Here is an 18430-nt window from a genome sequence, read left to right on the forward strand (position 1 = left end):
TTCCGAACATTTCTTAATTAATTAAATTTATTAATCCCTGAAATTTTTATATTTGTTGACATGTCTTAAACAAATTGACATTTGTGAAGTTCTTGATTATTTTCGAAAATTGAACTTTTTCAAAAATTATTTTTTAGTGTATATATCACAAAAATCAGCATTTTTTTGAGTAACTGGTTTTTCATCAGTTTTTTTCAGAGTAAACATCACATATATTTAAGGGAGTACCTAGAACTCATCTAGATGAGATATAATTTGGTCTCAGTCATTTTGAAAACAAGAACAGATACAACCCACGTCAGCACACACGTATCTTATAGCATCACATCCAATGGCTATAAATGGTGAATGAGACCAAATTATATATCATCTAGATGAGTTCTAGCAAAACTGTATATTTAATAGAACAACTTTGCAAAGAATAGCATTGTTTTTCCTCCGAGCAAGTTACCCATCCATGTGATTTAACATGTATCCTTCGGTTTGAGCAAAAGGTGAAAGCGCCTATCAACAACCTCACCACTCGCCTCTAAGTCTCATTGTATATTAACCCCGCAAAAAAAAGTCTCATTGTGTATTTGAATTCGCACTGATGAACCTCGGTAGAATAACTCCGTGATTTGTTTCCAAAAAAAGGAATTCACTTAGATCTAATTTTGCTAAATAAAACTGGGGTGCAAGGAATTATGAAAATATACCGATGTTTTTTTTCTTTTCAAATGGAAATACCTATCATGTATTTTTTTAGTAGGTACATAGAACGAAATTTGATGAACATAAAAGTAGTATGGAGTACACTAATTAAAACAAGTGCAATTTATACATATTGTCCATAGCAAATTCTGTTGCTTTTTCTTGTACCGAGAAACAAAAATATACATGCATGTGTTGCATGCTATAAACGTTTATTGATTCATCACTATCACCGAACGTTTACTCAAGAGACAAGATCCAAGGGCCAATTACCAACTCCTGCACGCACGCATCACGACGGACGTCATCGATTAGAAGGACGGGCGTGGCTTGACCGCCGACGAGCCATCGTCGGCACGGTGGCTGCTGGCCGTGGTAGCGGAGCTCTTCTTCTTCCTCATGAACAGTGCGCCCACCAGCGGGATCAACGGCTTCTTCTTCTTCTTCCTCCCCTCCTCCTCCTCGGCCGCGGCCGCCATCGCCTTCTTCACCGCCTCGTGCCCTGGCCCGGCCGACACCTGCCTCTGGAACCGCGCCTCACGATACTGCGGCCGCCCCGCCGCAGGCGCGTAATGCGGCTGCTGATGGCGATGCAGCTCCAGCACCACGTCCCGCGGCGGCGAGGGCGCGCGGTCGTACGCGGCCGCCGGTGGGTCGGCGAAGGTGACGTACCTCTTCTTCTGGAACTCAGCGGCGGCCGCCGCGCGGTTCGCTGCCATGGCTTCGTGGCCGTTGGCCGGCGGGCTCTGGTGCTGGTGCTGGTGCTGGTGGTGCTGCGGCTCGTCGGTCTCCATGAACTTGAGGTCCTCCACCTCGATGACCTTGGCGCGGGCGTCCTCGTCGCGCGCCTTGAGCTTCTGCAGCTCCCTCATGGCGCTGCTCAGCTCCTCCTGGAGGGACTGGATGCAGCCCGCCATCTTGTGCTTCTCCTCACGCTCCTTCTCCAGCTCGTGCTTTGCGTCGTCCAGCTCCCTCGTCGCCGGCGCTGCCGGCATGCGACGCGGCGGCGGTGGCGCCGCTACCATGGCGACGGCGGGGGCGATGGTGACGGCTTGGTGGTGAACAACGGGTCTTGGCGCTGCCGTCACTCGATGCTGCGTGATTGATGGGGGAGGCAAACAAGGATAGAGTCATGGCAAGACCAAAAAGAAGGATTTAATTGCACTGTTTGATGGAAGAATTGAACAAGAGTGCAAGTTATAGCAAAGCTATTAGAAAATTTCAAAAACAAAAAAATTGTTTTTTAACGACAAAACCAATTGAATTGTTGATATATGAACGATTTAACAGTTGAACTATGTAATCTTTTTAATCAAGTGTTAAGCCTCTTTTTTGGGATGTGTTAAACCTCAAGGACATATCTAACCAAAGTGCTTTTACATAAGTCTTTTTATTAATAATCGGTGATAAAAGAGAGAAAATATAGCATGTTGTAAACATTGCTTATACATGTTGAACATTTTATAGATACATGTTGAACATTTTATAAATACATGTTAAACATTTTTCCTAATACATGTTGAACATTTGTCAAATGCACATCGAACAATTCTAAAATACACGGCAAACATTTTTCCAACACACACTGAACAGTTACGTAAATGCCATGGACATTTTTTTAAACATGCGAAGCATTTTAGAAGCGTTGAACATTTTCTTAACATTTATTGGGCTTTTTCACAAATGTCATGAACATTTTTTAGAAAGGTGCAAAACAATTTTGAACTATTAGATTTTTTTTAATGTCAAGAACTTTTTGTATGGTATAAAACGTTTTTCCAAAATTAAAGGTACACATATTTACATTGTAGGGATATATTTAAAATGCTATGAACATGTTATTTTTAAAATGTGAGAATTTTTTTTGAATGTTATGTACACTTTTATACAAATAACATGAACAGTTTTTACATTACATGAAATTTATTAATGCATGGTGAACTTTTTGGAAAATTAAGAAAAGTAATTGTTAAAAAACAATATTTAGAATGTGAAAATAAAAAATGAACAAAATCAAAGGAATGAAAGATACGAACAAAGCAAAGCGACATGGGAGACGTAGATGCTCCTTTCTGCCCCTTGGACAAAGTTCCAATGTTAGTTTGACTACACGTCTACACCCATTTTCGAGACTTCGACACTTTATTTAGGTGAAAAGTGGTACGATTGTGAAATATAATTGTTTCTTATTTTTTTTATATAATTAGATATGCCACTCATTGTCACATATATGAACAAATATTTATATAATAGAAGAGTGCCAGGATGCATCACCCGCAAAAGAAAAACTAACACTGCCAGGATGCATGCTTTCTCTGCCACCTTGATCATCACAGTACCAATCAACGCCATCATCAAGCGAAAGTTCGGAGTACACCTTTTGTAGCTGCCTTAATTCAGGTGGAAGGAACATATCTCAAAGTCTTGATGCACACACTTTCCAATCTGATCCCATCAATCTAGCTAGCTTTGCCCTACTTTAGTTAACTACTAGTGTAATGAAACAGAGATTAAAAATGTTGTGAAAGTACATGGTTCTAGTATCTTTCATAGTCTCTGTGTTAGTAGGTAGGTAGGAGAGACACAGCATGCATATGCATGTTTTCCAAGAAGAAACATTGCATATACATGCATGCACCTCGCTGGCAAAGCAGGAGGCTGCTTTTTTGACACATATTTTTCGTGGGTTGGAAGAAAGGAATACCTAGCTAGCTAGAACACTTCATCTAACACTTTATCTTACAGTAATGTTAACCACCTTTTCAACCGTGCTCAAAACATTGAAGGGAAGAAGTATAGTAAGACAAGACGAGAGTGGATTTCATAAAATTCCAAAACTAAGCTAGTAAGTTTTTTTTTTCTTTTTGAAAAAGTTCAAGAAACGGGTGCGTAGATATTATAGTGAGCCTTGCCCCAGCAAGTTCTCGTGGAAAAGGGAAATGCTTGGGTAGTTTGTTATTTTGCCCGCAGATGAATTACCATTTTCATGAAACTTGACACCTGGGAAGAACTCGGGGTCCTTTGCATGCGAGAGATTCTTTTTTAAATCTTTTGGATAAGTGGATTATTTTCTTGAAATGGGAGCAAATACACCGAGTACCTTAGAGCTTTTCCGACTAGTATGTACTACCTCCTCTCTTTTTTTGCGGGTACCTCGGTTTCAAATTGTAAGATGTTTTAGATATTTTAGATGGACTAAAATGAGTGAACAAATATGCCGTAACACACGTCTACATACATCTGATTCATAAATGACTTATGCAACAAAAGTATTTTAAACTTTTGCGTTTCACTCTCCAATAGCGTGCGCCGGAACTATATCACTGACTAGTTTTCTTGCCTCGCTAGCAAAGCTAGATTCAATCTTGCCGATGCAACGAATAACGCATAAACTGCTCTAGTCCCCGATGGCCGATACACGAACGAACACGGGCTAATTAAGTAGTACTACTAGCAAACTAATTAAGATGGTTCGTTGGATGCATGCATGCATGATGAACGAGCTAGGGGAGGTATCACGCACGCGTAATCGTACCAGCTGATCGGCGGCGGTGTTGGCGTCGCGGGGGGCGTGGAACAGGAGCTCCCCGGCGAGCACCCTCTCGCCGAAGAGCGCGACGGCCTCCTTCACCGACTTGAACGGCGCCCGCGTGTCGATCTCCGCCCTCCCCACCATCACCACGCCGCCGCCGCCGTGATCCATCGGCGATCGATCAATCAATCACTGCCTCTGCTCGATCAGCCCAACCGACCAAACGCAACCAGGGACAGGATGGATCGATCAGCTCAGGAATGCGGGCATGCACATCGGAGAATATATGTATGTGTGTATGTACTTGACGGATGGATGCAACTAAGTAAGATGAGACAAAACGGCAGCAAGATGGATGCAAGTGGGGATGTGGTTAGCGGCTGAGCTAGCTAGGGAAGAGGTTAGGACGTTGTTGTATGCTAGCTTGTGCTTGTGCTTGCCAGTACGGTACCATACGAGATGGCAATGTAGGGTTTGCATGTGGTGGTGGAGTGGAGCGGGGAGTGGAGGTGGGTTCGTTGCTTCGCGTCCACTTCACTGTCATATTCCCTAATCGTTGCGCTTCATTTGGTGAACGGTCCTGATCAAGCCTCTCCGCAATACATGGACATGCGTCCATGGCTACATAATACTCCTTTTTTTTTTTGAAAAGGGGGGCTCCCCGGCCTCTGCATCAGAAAGATACATACGGTCATCTTATTAATCGAATAAAGTAGTGCCAACATGGTTCGAAAGGTCTTCAAAAGTAAAAAAAAGCACAAAAAGCTCATACAGAGCCAAAGAGGGCTAGAAACATCAACTAGCCAAAAAACAACGCCACAACCGGCTGGCTATAACTAGATAGGGATACTAAATGCCTATCCTATTACATGACCGCCATCCAAACCGGTTGAAAATATTCCGAGCTACCATCTCCCATCGGGAAGACGCAGTAGCCAAACGCTCCCTGGCCTCCGTCGGAGTGAGTAGCGACCACATACGGATGAACGCCGTGGCCCTGAAGATAACCTGCAAAAAGTGAATGGTTGTTGATCGGTTAAAGACTAAGTCATTTCTGCAGTTCCATATTGCCCATAAAAGTGCACAAACGCCAACCCGAATGTGTCTTGCATTGTCAGAATCCACCCCATCGAGCCATGTTCCAAATAACATGCTAATAAAGGTGGGCTGATTAATATTAAACGCAATATGAACCGACCGCCACAGAATCTTAGCCAACGGACAATCGATAAAGAGGTGTTTGATGTTTTCGTTATGATCACAAAAGCTACATCTAGACGAGCCCACCCAATTACGTTTTGCAAGGTTATCCTTAGTCAAAATGACTTGTTTATGCACAAACCATATAAACACTTTGATACGTAAGGGTACCTTAACTTTCCAAACATGTAACGAGGTAGGGATGACGGTAGAGTTAATGACATCCAGATACATTGATTTGACCGAGAACACACCGTTCTTAGTAAGTTTCCAATGCAGCTGATCTGGCTGTTGAGACAACCGGACATCCATTAAACGTCGAACAAGATGGAGCCAGGCCTCCCAACGATTTCCAACAAGCGTCTGTCTAAAACTGATATTGAGGGGAACGGATTGTAAAACAGTCGCAACATAGGCTTCTCTACGTTGGACAATGTTATACAAAGAAGGATATTGAAGTGCTAGTGGGGTCTCCCCAAGCCACGTATCCTCCCAAAACCTCGTAGTGGTACCATTCCCAACAATAAATTTAGTCTTGTTGTAAAAGAGTTGTTTAACTCTCATCAAACCCTTCCAAAAGGGAGAGTCAGAAGGCCTCACATTCACCTGAGCCAAGGTTTTAGCAAAGAGATACTTATTGCGCAAAATCTGTGCCCAAGTAGCATCCGTCTCAGATGATAGCTTAAAAAGCCACTTGCTAAGGAGACATATGTTTTTGACTTCCAGATTTTCAATTCCTAGGCCACCTTGGTCCTTAGGTCTGCAGATAATATCCCACTTCGCAAGTCTATACTTTCGTTTCAGCTCATCAATTTGCCAAAAGAAACGAGATCGATAGAAATCTAACCTTTTCCTAACTCTTAATTATACTACGTCCATAACACCAAACGAAAGAAACATGCATATACGCATGGCACGTTAGTAGTAACATGTGTATATATATCTCGCAAGAGAACCACCATCGAATTGGTTGGAGGGTTAGGAGGGTATTATCTTCCTATCCAATGCAAATTATCCTTTTAGGAAGAGTCGACCTTCTCCTCGATAGAGAGGATGATACTAATCATTATTTTAAATAATCAGCTATGCAACGTTAAATTGTACATATTTCGCAAAAAAAAGAAGAAGTTAATTGTACACATTCTTTTGAGCGTGAGGCCCCTCCAGAAGCTATAGCGCAAAGATAACGCGCGGGCGATGCTATTTACTGGTGGCTCGGCCAAAAGAAATGAAAAGTGATAGCGAAGCTAAACCCCATTTAATGTTTCCCTTCAATCATGAAAAATTGGAGAAAATATAAGCATACAAGCGAGCATCATATATACTAGCTAGACATACGCATTTGAAGACATCAAAAGACCGGGCACATTTATCCAAACTTTGCATCAGCGCATCATATATATATCGAAAACAAAAAGGAGGAATGGGGAAGATGGATGGCTCTGTAGAACTCATTCGCGCCTCACCTCTGGCTATATATAATGGCTTAGCGGTGCTAAATGGCTATAAATTTAACGGGGAATTGGCGGCTTTTTAGCGCTAAAAATGCATAGATTTAGTGGGAGGGCTCTCCAAAAGCTATAGAGGGTTATTTGAAGCAAATATACGCTATCTTATGAGGTAGATGATTTTCAAAGTCGTATGTTTTCTTTTTGTTTGCGAAAAGGCCAAATGCAATGTATTAGAGCCAACCCACCCATACAATATTATCCTTGATTTTCTATAAAATAAAACACAGATCCTTAGGGAAAATCAAGGTCATCTTCCTCCTATACTCATCGACACTGTATCATGAGAAGTTCGATGTCACCTCTGGGCCACCGTGTCACCAATTGGAGCCAGGGAAACATTGTTTGAAGTAATATACCAGAAGACGTCGTCTATAGTGGTCTGAGAAACTGATAACTGCCCAGTAAAAGAAGGTGAGGGAGAAGGTCTGGATGAGCACCCAAATCTGCCTAGTTCATGCATATCAATGACCCAGAACATGTATACAGCTTCTAAATTAGCCTTCTTTGTGTGTGTTCTACATGTAGACGGCGTATGTTGGACGTGACAATGGGCGCGAGAGCGACGGCGCACCCACTTGACCCTTGGTCGGTCGTTGTATATAGCTTAGGCATGTACTCCCTCCGTCCTAAAATTCTTGTCTTAGATTTGTCCAAGTACGGATGTACCAAGTCACGTTTTAGTATTAGGTACATCTGTATCTAGACAAATCTAAGACAAAAATTTTGGGAAGGAGGGAGTAGATCGATGAGGCTCGAAGTGGCCACGCATAGATGCATGGGTCCATTTGCTTGCGAGCTGCACCCTCCAGGTATACATTTGAGAGTAGAGTAGAGTAGCTCTCAAGATCCACTACGGCCGCAGCTAACTTGGGATTTGGGGAACATGCATGTGGACAGTTGCTCAAATACAATATAGTGCTACTATTGCTTCATGCATGTCACTATCAGGAGACTGTCCGGTCTTGATCTTTCCCAGCTTGCAAGCAAGCAAGATTCTTCTGGAAAGGAAAAGAAAAAAAGGTCCTGAACAACACTAATATGGGCTCGAATTTTCTAGCATTGTGTCTAGGCACTGCTTGCTTCCAAGCAAGAAATATTAGCCTCTTGTAGCCCAACTAATCGCCATGTCTTTAGTTTTTTTCAGGGGTAATCACCATGGTTTTAGTATTATGTTGTTGTCTGGGTGTAGCTTCCTAGGCCACAACCGGGTGTTAGGCTCATCTTCTTCTGGGCTGGGCTGTTAATACTACTATGGGCTTATTGCGTATACTTGCTAAGAGGCTTCTGTCGGGCCGAATGGTCCTGAGCCCCTAAAAAGGAAATTTCCTATATATATTTTTTCAACAGAGGGATTTCCTATTCTGTTACCATTTGTTGCATTAAGTCGCTAATATCGCGCAAGAGGTAGCCACCATAGGTCCGTCCAGTATAAACATTGCAGGTGATTTCTTTTTTGTTTTTTTCTTCATCCAGTTTTCTTCGGGACTAAAGCGCTTTATTATGGTTTTGCTTTTTCTGCTTTTGTGATTTCATTTGATTTTCTAATGATTTTCAACGATTTCATTTTTGCCCTTTTGACTATATTCTTTATTTGTATTTTATTTTTTATTTACTTTCCTTTTCCTTATACTGAAAACCATAAATATTTTCAATTCTGAATACCTTTTCCAATTCAAGAATATCTTTTATATTTCATGACCATTTAATTCATAAACCTATTTACAATAACATACTTTTCTATTTTCCCTAAAACAATTTTCCTAGTAACAGGAGCATACTTCCAAAAAAAAACTAAAACACGTGCAGAAAAAAAAGGCGTTTCCCGCTAGTGTGCCTAGCGCACCATGTGGTGACGCTGGGCCATGCAGTCCCCTGAATGCATGGCAGCGCTCACTAGCTGGGCCGGCCCGCATTACCTTTAACATCTATTCGTTGCTGAAGGCGAGGAATAAGAGTCGCCCTCAAATGTGGTTAGTTCTTTCACGAATTCCTTTATTATTATAGAAAAACGTAGTAGAAATGGTAAAAACGAATAAAAAAGAAATGACTATTTTTTAAAATAAATAAAAAAATGTAACTGCTGACATGCAACTGAGGAAACACGTTGAGCTTTCTTTTGGGTGATGAGGATGGACCGGGGCTGGCGTTCATCTCGTGCACAATCACATGGACACATGGGATGGGATCCACACCTTTTACAGTTGGCCGTTGCTTTCCATGTATGAAAAAGAAAACGTAACAGCAATATTACAAAAATTAGCATGTAAAAAAGATGATTTTACGAGAGAAAAATAACTACCACCACTACTTATTTTGACCTCGAAATTTGGTTGATGTCTCGCGAGTTCGTCGAGACAAATGTACATATATGGAGGACCAGTCTACACATTAATTTTAAAGAAATAAAATCAAGATAAAATCAAGAAAACTAAATTTCTTTTGGGAAATAATTCATCCCTCTTCGCAATATCCGGGCCACTTTGGATATTAACTAATTTAGGCCTTGCTGGCAAGATGATGATGATGATAATAATAATAATAATAATAATAATAATAATAATAATAATAATAATAATAATAATAATAATAATAATAATAATAATAATAGTAATAGTAATAATAATAACATCAAACACAAATAAACATAATTAAATTTAAGTACTTTAGACCAGTCAAAGCAGTAATATTTGGTCTATGTCCTACAAAAAGCGGCTTCACACATGTGGCATACCAGTGAACACACAAAAATCTAAAAAAACATGAATAAAATTTACAAAAGGAAAAGCATGAAAATATATTTAGGCAAAAATATTAATATTAAGAATTCAATGAAAAGTTCAATCTTCTATATGAAGTTAATAGTCCATCGATTATTTTTATTTTTAATCCTCCTCGAGTTCGTTCGTCTGGACGTAGTCGACGGAGCTCCGACATAGATTCCCGTTGTCTCTTTAGAGTGGTGAGGTTACGGTTTCTCGTCATGTGGCGAGATTTGGTGTCAAGTGCTTCAGATCTATGCGTTGCATGTGCGCGAAGACTTCTCGCTTGTCATCACAAGGTGAAGCCAACTCCGGTAGAGGAGCGGCGACAGTGGTGCGTCGGCGGCTTGTTCTGGCGGCAGCAGTGCTCGTTCGATGCTCTCGAGATCTTGACGTAATCTTTATTATGTTTGAGATGCTTTCTACTCCCTCTGTAAATTAATATAAGAGCATTTAGATCACTATTTTAATATTCTAAACCTCTTATATTAATTTACGGAGGGAGTACTTCCGATGAACTTTTATAATAGGTCTGATGTTTTCGAAAAAATAACTGCAAGATGCTAGTATATGCTAGGTACTGACGCTGCAAAACTGTAAAAATAGCTGACGTGTCTACAAAAATGATTTAACTTGTTCGATGACAAATAGGAGCGGAGCGCGCAAAGAAGCGATTTTTATCTCTGCTTAAAAGAGGCAACAAAGACAGCTTTTTTCCTGCCACCTTCCTCGATTCCATCCCATCATTCGCCGCATAGATCACCACTAGTCCTGGCATCCAGTTGCTCCCCGCCAGCCTCGACATGTCCGCCGCCGTCGGGTCGCCGTACCGGGCCGCCCCCGCCGCGCAGCACCGCCGGAGGGGGCGCGCCGGCGCCGTCACGCTCCGGTGCTCCAAGGTGGCCGCGGCCGCGCCCGTCCTGGACGACCTGAGGCTGCAGTGCGCGACGCCGCTCCCCCTGCTGCGGCACGTGGCGGGCGCCATGGCCGCCGGCATGCGCGCCGGGCTCGCCGCCGACGGCGCCGGCGAGCTCAAGATGATCCCCAGCTACGTCTACTCGCTCCCCACCGGGTAACTGACCAACTAACCAGCTCATTTGACTTCCTCCCTAGAGATTCAGACATTCAGTGGCTGTGGTTGGTACAGTAAACAGATGAGTTCTTCAGTCTAATTCAGTCCACCAATTAGTTTTTGTAAATTGGGCTTAGTGAGTGTTGTGAGCCACTAGATTTGATCTGGTTATGAGTGTCGGTTAATTCAGTTCGGTTCCTGAATTAATTTCTGCATCACCAATGTTGTGCTGAAGGAGTGAAACAGGGCTGTTCTATGCTCTGGATCTGGGAGGCACCAACTTCAGAGTGCTGAGGGTGCAGCTGGGTGGAAAAGACAGGCGCGTCGTCGACACCGAGTCCGAGCAAGTGTCGATCCCAAAGGAAATCATGCATGGTACAACAGAGGTAGCCGGTTCACTGATTTGTTTTCTTATGAGCTAGCTAATTGGCTCTGTTTTCAGAAAGAAAGAAAAAATACTACACTGATCCGGAAAATTAGCATATAGGTTCATATGGGCAGAGCATGTCTGACATTTCACACTGTGATTGTCGCGCTTGAACAGGAGCTGTTCGATTTTATCGCGGCGCGCCTGTCGAATTTTGTAGCCAAGGAGGGCGGCAATTTTCAGCTTCAGGAAGGCCGAAAAAGGGAGATAGGCTTTACGTTCTCCTTCCCGGTGAGGCAGACGTCTATTGATTCTGGCATTCTGATCAAGTGGACCAAGGGTTTTGCTGTCTCTGGGACTGTAAGATTTTCTTTTCCCGAATACAATTTTCTCATTTTTTGTGTATTGTACTTGGTTATTTCTAATACCAAGAGTTGCAAGACCAGAAATTCCCTGCTCAAACCAATAATATTTTTTCCCACTGAATATAGCTTATGGATTAGCATGTTAGTTTGTTTTTTCAGTTGAATTCATGCTCACGATAAAGCAATATGCTGGTCTTCGCAGGCCGGGAAGGATGTGGTTGCCTGTCTGAATGCCGCCATGGAGAGACAGGGGCTTGACATGAGTGTATCAGCTCTGGTAAGCAACCATCAAGACTGATGTTATTACTTCTAGATTATATAGGGGAAGAGCTTCATTGCCTTCCGGATTCTGTATCGGAAAATGCACATAACCACAACAAACTTTGCTCAGTATAAGAAAACAAATCTTATAAGCTAATTATGCGCAAAGCAAATGGGGTACCCAATTACCATAGTGGATACTGAACTTTGCTTTTTTGCTTGTGCTCTGCTTTGTTACGGTCTGAAATGACATCATTTCACATCAAAAGATATATAGTTTGAAGTAAGTGAAACACACTTAACAGGTGAATGATACCGTTGGAGCCTTAGCGGGAGCGCACTATTGGGATGAGGATGTGATGGTTGCGGTGATTTTGGGCACCGGCACAAATGCTTGCTACATTGAACGAACCGAGTCCATCCCAAAGCTCCAACACCTCGGGCTTGGAACAGGAAACACGGTATGCTGCAACTAGGTCACATCTTTAATTTACTCCAGTACTGAACTGAAATTGGATACATGCCATTCCAACGTTGCTTTGCAATGAAAAAAGGGAGTGAGTGGAGTAAAATGAAGTCTTTATTTTTTTAGAAAAAAAAGGCATCAATCAACCCACATAGCCATAAATTTTTGTAAAATTTGTCATTGCTGGAAATAAGAGAATAAATGCCAGCACATTGAGTTGGTTAAAGTTTGTAAAATGTGTCATTACTTGAAATAATAGAATAAATGGCAGCACACTGAGTTGGTTAAAGTTTCTAAAATGCAGATAATCAACACTGAGTGGGGAGCTTTTTCAGATGGTCTTCCACTAACTGAATTTGACAGGAACATGGATGCTGAGAGCATAAATCCTGGTGAACAGGTAAAGCACCTTTTTTTTGTTCGCTTATAAATTCATATGCTTATTTTGATGGCATGTTCTGCTTTCAATGCCTGCAGATATTTGAGAAGACGATCTCCGGGATGTACCTTGGAGAAATAGTCCGGAGGGTGCTGGGAAAGATGGCTCACGAGTCTGATATTTTCGGTCACTCGTTCGCTGACAAACTAGCTGAGCCATTTGTTCTAAGGCAAGTTATTCCACGTTGTAGCTTGCAGAGTCCAAATGTATCCTTTTCCTTTCATAATTTTGTGCCACTCTAAGCTGAACCACAAACACGATTATAGAACTCCGCATTTGTGTGCTATGCAACAAGATAACTCCGACGATCTTGGAGAAGTTGAATCAATTTTGCGCGACATCATCGGGGTAAGTTCCTGAACTTTTTCAGTCATATATGGCCATCTAAGACGGCCAGTACTTGAGCGTGCAAGTTTTGTCCATAACCATGGTTGCAGGTCAACCAATCTTCTGTAGCGGCACGAAGGGTTATCGTAGAAGTTTCCGATTGCATCGTCAAGAGAGGCGGGCGGTTGGCTGGCGCCGGCGTTGCTGGCATTCTTCAGAAGATGGAGAATGATTCCAAGGGACTGATATTGGGGAGAAGAACAGTGGTAGCGATGGACGGCGGACTTTACGAGAATTACCCTCAGTACAGGTCGTACATGGTTGAGGCTATGGCGGAGCTTCTTGGTCCCCGGGACATGGAGCACATTGTCGTCGAGCACACGAAAGACGGCTCGGGGATCGGTGCCGCACTTTTGGCAGCTGCAAACTCAAAATATGCAGCAGCTCAGCTCTCGGCGTGACGTTCATTAGGAACTTGCGAAGCGAAGAGTTTGCTCTAGCCTGCTAGGAACCTTGGGCGGGTTCCGGAAATCTATTCTCGTGCTCAGGAACATATTGCATGAACATATTGAGAGGTAGATACACAGGATCTTCCTCAGTGACTCCCAACATCACTCCTCAGTCTCAGATGGCTGAGATTACTTGTTAGTATTGGACTGTAGAATCTGGTATGTTTCAGGAATGTAAAATAATTTCAGTTATATTTTGCTAGTGTCATATTTAAATGAAGAGTGTCGTTGAACTAGCTCAAATATCTGAATGAAATACACAGTAACTTTTTTCCAACAAATTACACTTGGTAATCCCTTTTGAGATAAGATATACTCCCTCTGTAAACTAATATAAGAGTGTTTAGATCACTACTTCAGTGATCTAAACACTCTCACATTAGTTTACGGAGGGAGTATGAGCTAAGCATATCCACTTATACAACCATTTTCTACATGATCATGTAGCGCATGATCTTTTGTCATGCACAGTAATACAGACAGTAGTGCAATACCACAATGTTTTTGTTGATACAAGAACATAATGTTTGTAGTGAGCTTCTCTTATTCTATTGCATAAAGGTACAACCATACGCAGCAATAATGACATCATTGACATGTGTTGAAAGTGTAGGTAACTTGAATCGCCACACATAATGTTGTGCTTTCTGTATCACTCGGACAGCGTAGCGTTGGGCCACACGTGTGGAACAGCTCTGAGTTTCAGGTCATACCTTCTGCATACCGTAATCCCAAATTTCTCGGACATGTCAAATGAAGCGAGGCTAGACGCATCAGGAAGCTTCCAGTCGAAGTGATACAAAAAGTTTGCCAATGCCATCACCGCAAGTGACAAGGTGAACTGAATCCCGGTGCATTGCCGTCGCCCGGCCCCGAAGGGAATGAATTCGAAGTATGTTCCATTGAAGTTCACCTGGGTGTCCTCAAACCTCTCTGGCTTAAACTCTCCAGGACTGTTCCAGTTTTTGGGATCTCGAGATATCGCAAAGACGTTAATGTAAACATTGGTGCCTTTAGGTATGTCATAACCCATAACTGTACAATCCTCTCTAGCCGCGCGCGGGATCAGAGGAGAGGCCGGATGCAACCTAAGGACCTCCTTGATGACCAACTTTGGGTACCGGAGTTTAGTGAGATCACTATTAGTAATGACAGACCGACCTTCACCTAGCACCTCCCTTACTTCTTGCTGTGCCTTGGCCATAATTTCTGGGCTGCGCACGAGCTCCGACATAGCCCACGCCAAGGTGGTTGCTATTGTTTCGGTGCCACCTGCAAACATGTCCTGCAAACGAAGGTCATGGAATTAAAGGGCCATGAAACATCTATATGATTCAACAAAAGAACAATATGTGAACTGGGATATGTCCTATTCCATTCATGCATAGTTGCACAACTATTACTTAATCGTCTAAGTATTGACCACAAATAGCTTTTTTCTTGTTTTTTTTTGAAGAGGAGGAATAAACCCGGCCTCTGTACAGTCATTTTATTATATTATTGCTAATCCCCCCCCTCCCCACACATTTTCGCAGGGTGAGCAAATCTTTCTTCCAATTAAATTTTGGCAAGTCAGCTTTTACGCAGGTTTACGTAGATTGTCTACGTAGAAGTAGCAAAGCCCTTTCCCTCAAAAGAAGTAGCAAAGCCCACAAAACAAATACATGGATTAATCCAAAGTCAGAATGAACAATACAAGCTTTAGCACGTAGTTGAGATTAAGAGAGATACTCACAGACAAGACGGCGCCTATAGCGTCCGTGGTTAGAGGGATTTCCAAAGAGCCCTCCTGCTGAAGCCTGAGCAGCGCGTCCAGGAAGTTCTCATCGACGCTGGTGCTGCTACAGGCACCATCGCTTGCAGCAGCTCGCGCGGCCTGCCGCTCCTCAATGATGCCTGAAATGATGCGCTTGATGCAGGCGGAGCTCTTCTTTATGCTGCGGCCGCCATGGCTCAGCCACCGCGCCAACCGCGACGACGGGAAGATGTCGACGAGACAGGAGCCGCCCATCAGCTCCAGCGCCCTGCCCAGCTCACGGATGTACTCGCGCTGCCGCGCAAACTTGCCGCCGAAAACCGCCCGCGTCACCACGTCGTTGCTCAGCGCCGCCACCTCCTGACTGAAGTTAATAATGGCGGCGCCGCCGCTGGTCGAGGCGGCCGCGGCGGCGGCGATCGAGCGGAGGAGGCTGCCCACCTCCTCCGCCCTGATGCCCTCCATGCGCTTCACCTGCCTGGAGCTGAGGAACTCCACGACGCACACCTTGCGCATCTGGCGCCAGTGCTCGCCGTAGGGCGCGAAGACGACGTCCTTGCCGCCGCACCCGAAGATGTCCTGCGTCGGGGTCCCCGGCCGGGTTGCGAAGGCGAGGTCGTTGGTCCTCATCACCAGCTCCGCGGCCTCCGCGCTGGAGACGATCACGGTGGGGACCTCGCCCAGCACCAGGTGCATCAGCGGGCCGTGCTGGCGAGACATGTCCATCATCCTGCGGTGTGGGAGGAGGCTGACGACGTGGTGGAGGCTGCCGATGACCGGGAGAGTCCATGGCCCAGGAGGTAGCTGCTGCTTCTTGAACTTTTTCGTTCCGCCGTTGAGCTTGAGAAACCAAAGGGCAAGCACCGTGGATAGGGCTATGCAACACAGGCTTAACCACTCCTCCATGGCAGGCAGGTTGGCGAGGGTGCACTCGTAACCAATCTGTGTTGGCTTGCTTATCATATATGTGCTTCAACTCTGTAGAGAATGATTTGGTGCATCGATGATTGATTGATCGTGCACTAGGCATCTATATATAGGTACAAGGGGTGCGACGAGTATCTTGTCTCCTAAGATACACGTACATACAGAGGGAGATAAATACTACAGGTATTGCATATATACAGGACCCAGACATATGTACATGTACACATGTTCAACAAACTCTACCACCTTCGTCCCATAATGTCCCATAATATAGGACGGTTTTTGCAAGCTAGTCAAAAACGCTCTTATATTAATTATGGGACTAAGGGAGTAGTTCAGTTTACAAAAACGTTTTATGTTATGGGATAGAGTGAGTAGCTAGTAGCCATTCGCTTAGGAGAAAAATACTTTTGTGGAACATGGTTGCTACTGTTTTGGTGATTTTTATTTTATAAAAGATTATAATTGCTCTATCATGCTTTTGGCTTCTCCTAGTCCCACACAGCTCGAGTATGCATGGATGGTGGTTGGTTAAACCGACTGTAGTGACATTTTATCTGCCATCAGCATTTTTTTATCTCAGGGCTCGATTCGACCCAGAGGGCTCATTTATCTGCCATCGGCATGTTTTCGCCATTTTCTTTAGCTCAAAAAATCTGCCATGGAATGAACCAAACATGTGCCATGGCAAAACAAATGAGTCAAAACTGCTACCATGGCAACACAAATGAGGCAAAGTGTTGCGATGGCAACAAGGAGCTAACGTGCTCATTTCGCTGCCACACAGCGGTGCTTAGCCAGTTTGTTGCCTTGGCAACATTTATCAGCAAACCTAAAGCCGGTGTTTCCTATGTACTCCCTCCGTCCGGAAATACTCGTCATCAAAATGGATAAAAAAAAGATGTATCTCCAGAAATACTCGTCATCAAAATGGATAAAAAAAAGATGTATCTACTGATACATCTTTTTTTTATCCATTTTGATGACGAGTATTTCCGGACGGAGGGAGTATAGAACAACGACGAGCAATTCTCTTCTATTCGATTGGCGTTAAAAAATGTAGCACATATAGACTTCAGGTTTGTTCTGTTCATGTTCTCAGAAAGTCCAACACCATATACATTACTATTAAAAGCTTGCAGGTTGACGGTACCTGAGATGTTTCATTCATAAAGTCTCACAAACCACTCTTGTATCACATGTTTGCTACGGGTGATACCAGAGCGGTTTGTGAACACAAAAATCTTCGGAACACTCAAACTAGAACCTCCTACTGGTAACATATATGATGTTGGACTTACGAACAAAACCATCCTGAAGTTTGAGTGGGCAGCATTTGTTGATGCCAATCAAATGTACTCCCTCCGTCCCATAATATAAGAACGTTTTTGACACTAGCGTAGTGTCAAAAACGTTCTTATATTATGGGACGGAGGGAGTAGATAATTATTCATTCATGTTTATCTATGTAGGAAACCTTCTAAGTTTCATCAAGTATATAATATTGGATCGACAACTATAGATAAGTAAGGAAATGAGCGAACATGTTACCAACAAAAATGAGCCCAATATGCTTCCATGGCAGCATTTTTGAGCCAAATGCTCATTTTGGCATTAGTGAAATTTTGATCTCAAGGCTACCATATGAACTATAGTATCTTGTCTAAACAGTGCATACTAGCTTCAATGAATGAACGTGTTCAACACTACTATCATGTTTAAACTATACTAGTTTTATGGAAACAACATGTTCAACACTACAATGTTTAACCATAATATAAAGCATTTTTAAGTTTAATACTCCAAACATATCGATAAAGTACCAAAGGGCCTGACCAACTACTCTTATTTTGCATCATCATCATCTAGACATATGGTACTCAGGAAGAGAAACGGCCCTGCATGTCCATGGTGGAGCACGACTATCAACTTCTCTTAAATTTCGACGTTGTACTCCTCAAGTAGTTGCCTCCACCCGTTGATGATGAGGCGTGCATCTTCAGGACTCATATGCCACATCTTTATGAGATTGACCCATATCCATGTGTTGCAAAAGAATCCTCTCTAATGTGTGTACACATAAATATGTGAACAACGAGTCTCATATATATGCCAAATTGTAAACATACAGAGATTTATATTATAATCTCGATTTCGATTCCTAGGTGTGTGTGAGGTTCCTTGAACATCAGCCAATTTGTAGCCACATAAGAGCACAAGTGGGATAGTCGGATTGGGGACGCAGG

At 43.1% G+C, this 18430-nt stretch overlaps 3 protein-coding genes across 4 annotated transcripts; 1 reads left to right on the forward strand and 2 right to left on the reverse strand.

Annotated features, from left to right (window-relative positions):
- Positions 1-773: 773 nt before the first annotated feature.
- Positions 774-4694, reverse strand: LOC119361657 (WEB family protein At1g75720-like). Of its 2 annotated transcripts, none has more exons than XM_037626791.1 (2): positions 4217-4694; positions 774-1787 (listed from the first exon to the last, which is right to left on the reverse strand). In XM_037626791.1, exons 1-2 carry the CDS (start codon positions 4394-4396, stop codon positions 1005-1007), a joined length of 963 nt encoding a protein of 320 aa, XP_037482688.1. In that variant the 5' UTR covers positions 4397-4694; the 3' UTR covers positions 774-1004. The 2 variants fall into 2 exon arrangements, with proteins under 2 accessions (XP_037482688.1, XP_037482689.1); XM_037626792.1 differs by having other exon boundaries at positions 4229-4690.
- Positions 4695-9110: 4416 nt separating this feature from the next.
- Positions 9111-13737, forward strand: LOC119366688 (hexokinase-4, chloroplastic-like). The gene is made up of 10 exons (XM_037632443.1): positions 9111-9155; positions 10454-10767; positions 11003-11153; positions 11312-11494; positions 11702-11776; positions 12066-12221; positions 12531-12626; positions 12704-12834; positions 12932-13013; positions 13103-13737. The coding sequence occupies exons 1-10, from the start codon at positions 9111-9113 to the stop codon at positions 13451-13453; spliced, it is 1584 nt and encodes a 527-aa protein (XP_037488340.1). The 3' UTR covers positions 13454-13737.
- Positions 13738-14153: 416 nt separating this feature from the next.
- LOC119361660 (zealexin A1 synthase-like) lies at positions 14154-16166 on the reverse strand. The gene is made up of 2 exons (XM_037626794.1): positions 15237-16166; positions 14154-14786 (listed from the first exon to the last, which is right to left on the reverse strand). Exons 1-2 carry the CDS (start codon positions 16161-16163, stop codon positions 14154-14156), a joined length of 1560 nt encoding a protein of 519 aa, XP_037482691.1. The 5' UTR covers positions 16164-16166.
- Between the last annotated feature and the right edge of the window lie 2264 nt (positions 16167-18430).

This window comes from Triticum dicoccoides, chromosome 2B (assembly GCF_002162155.2).
Source record: "Triticum dicoccoides isolate Atlit2015 ecotype Zavitan chromosome 2B, WEW_v2.0, whole genome shotgun sequence".
NCBI lineage: Eukaryota > Viridiplantae > Streptophyta > Magnoliopsida > Poales > Poaceae > Triticum > Triticum dicoccoides.

Coding starts and splice junctions, on each gene's coding strand:
- LOC119361657 (XM_037626791.1), bottom strand. CDS start 4,396: ATGGATCACGGCGGCGGCGGCGTGGTGATGGTGGGGAGGGCGGAGATC. Junction 1,788..4,216: donor ATCAGCTGGTACGATTACGC/GTGCGTGATACC, acceptor TCAATCACGCAG/CATCGAGTGACGGCAGCGCC.
- LOC119366688 (XM_037632443.1), top strand. CDS start 9,111: ATGGGATGGGATCCACACCTTTTACAGTTGGCCGTTGCTTTCCAT. Junction 11,495..11,701: donor GTTTTGCTGTCTCTGGGACT/GTAAGATTTTCT, acceptor TGGTCTTCGCAG/GCCGGGAAGGATGTGGTTGC. Junction 12,222..12,530: donor GGCTTGGAACAGGAAACACG/GTATGCTGCAAC, acceptor TCTAAAATGCAG/ATAATCAACACTGAGTGGGG.
- LOC119361660 (XM_037626794.1), bottom strand. CDS start 16,163: ATGGAGGAGTGGTTAAGCCTGTGTTGCATAGCCCTATCCACGGTGCTT. Junction 14,787..15,236: donor CTATAGGCGCCGTCTTGTCT/GTGAGTATCTCT, acceptor CTTCGTTTGCAG/GACATGTTTGCAGGTGGCAC.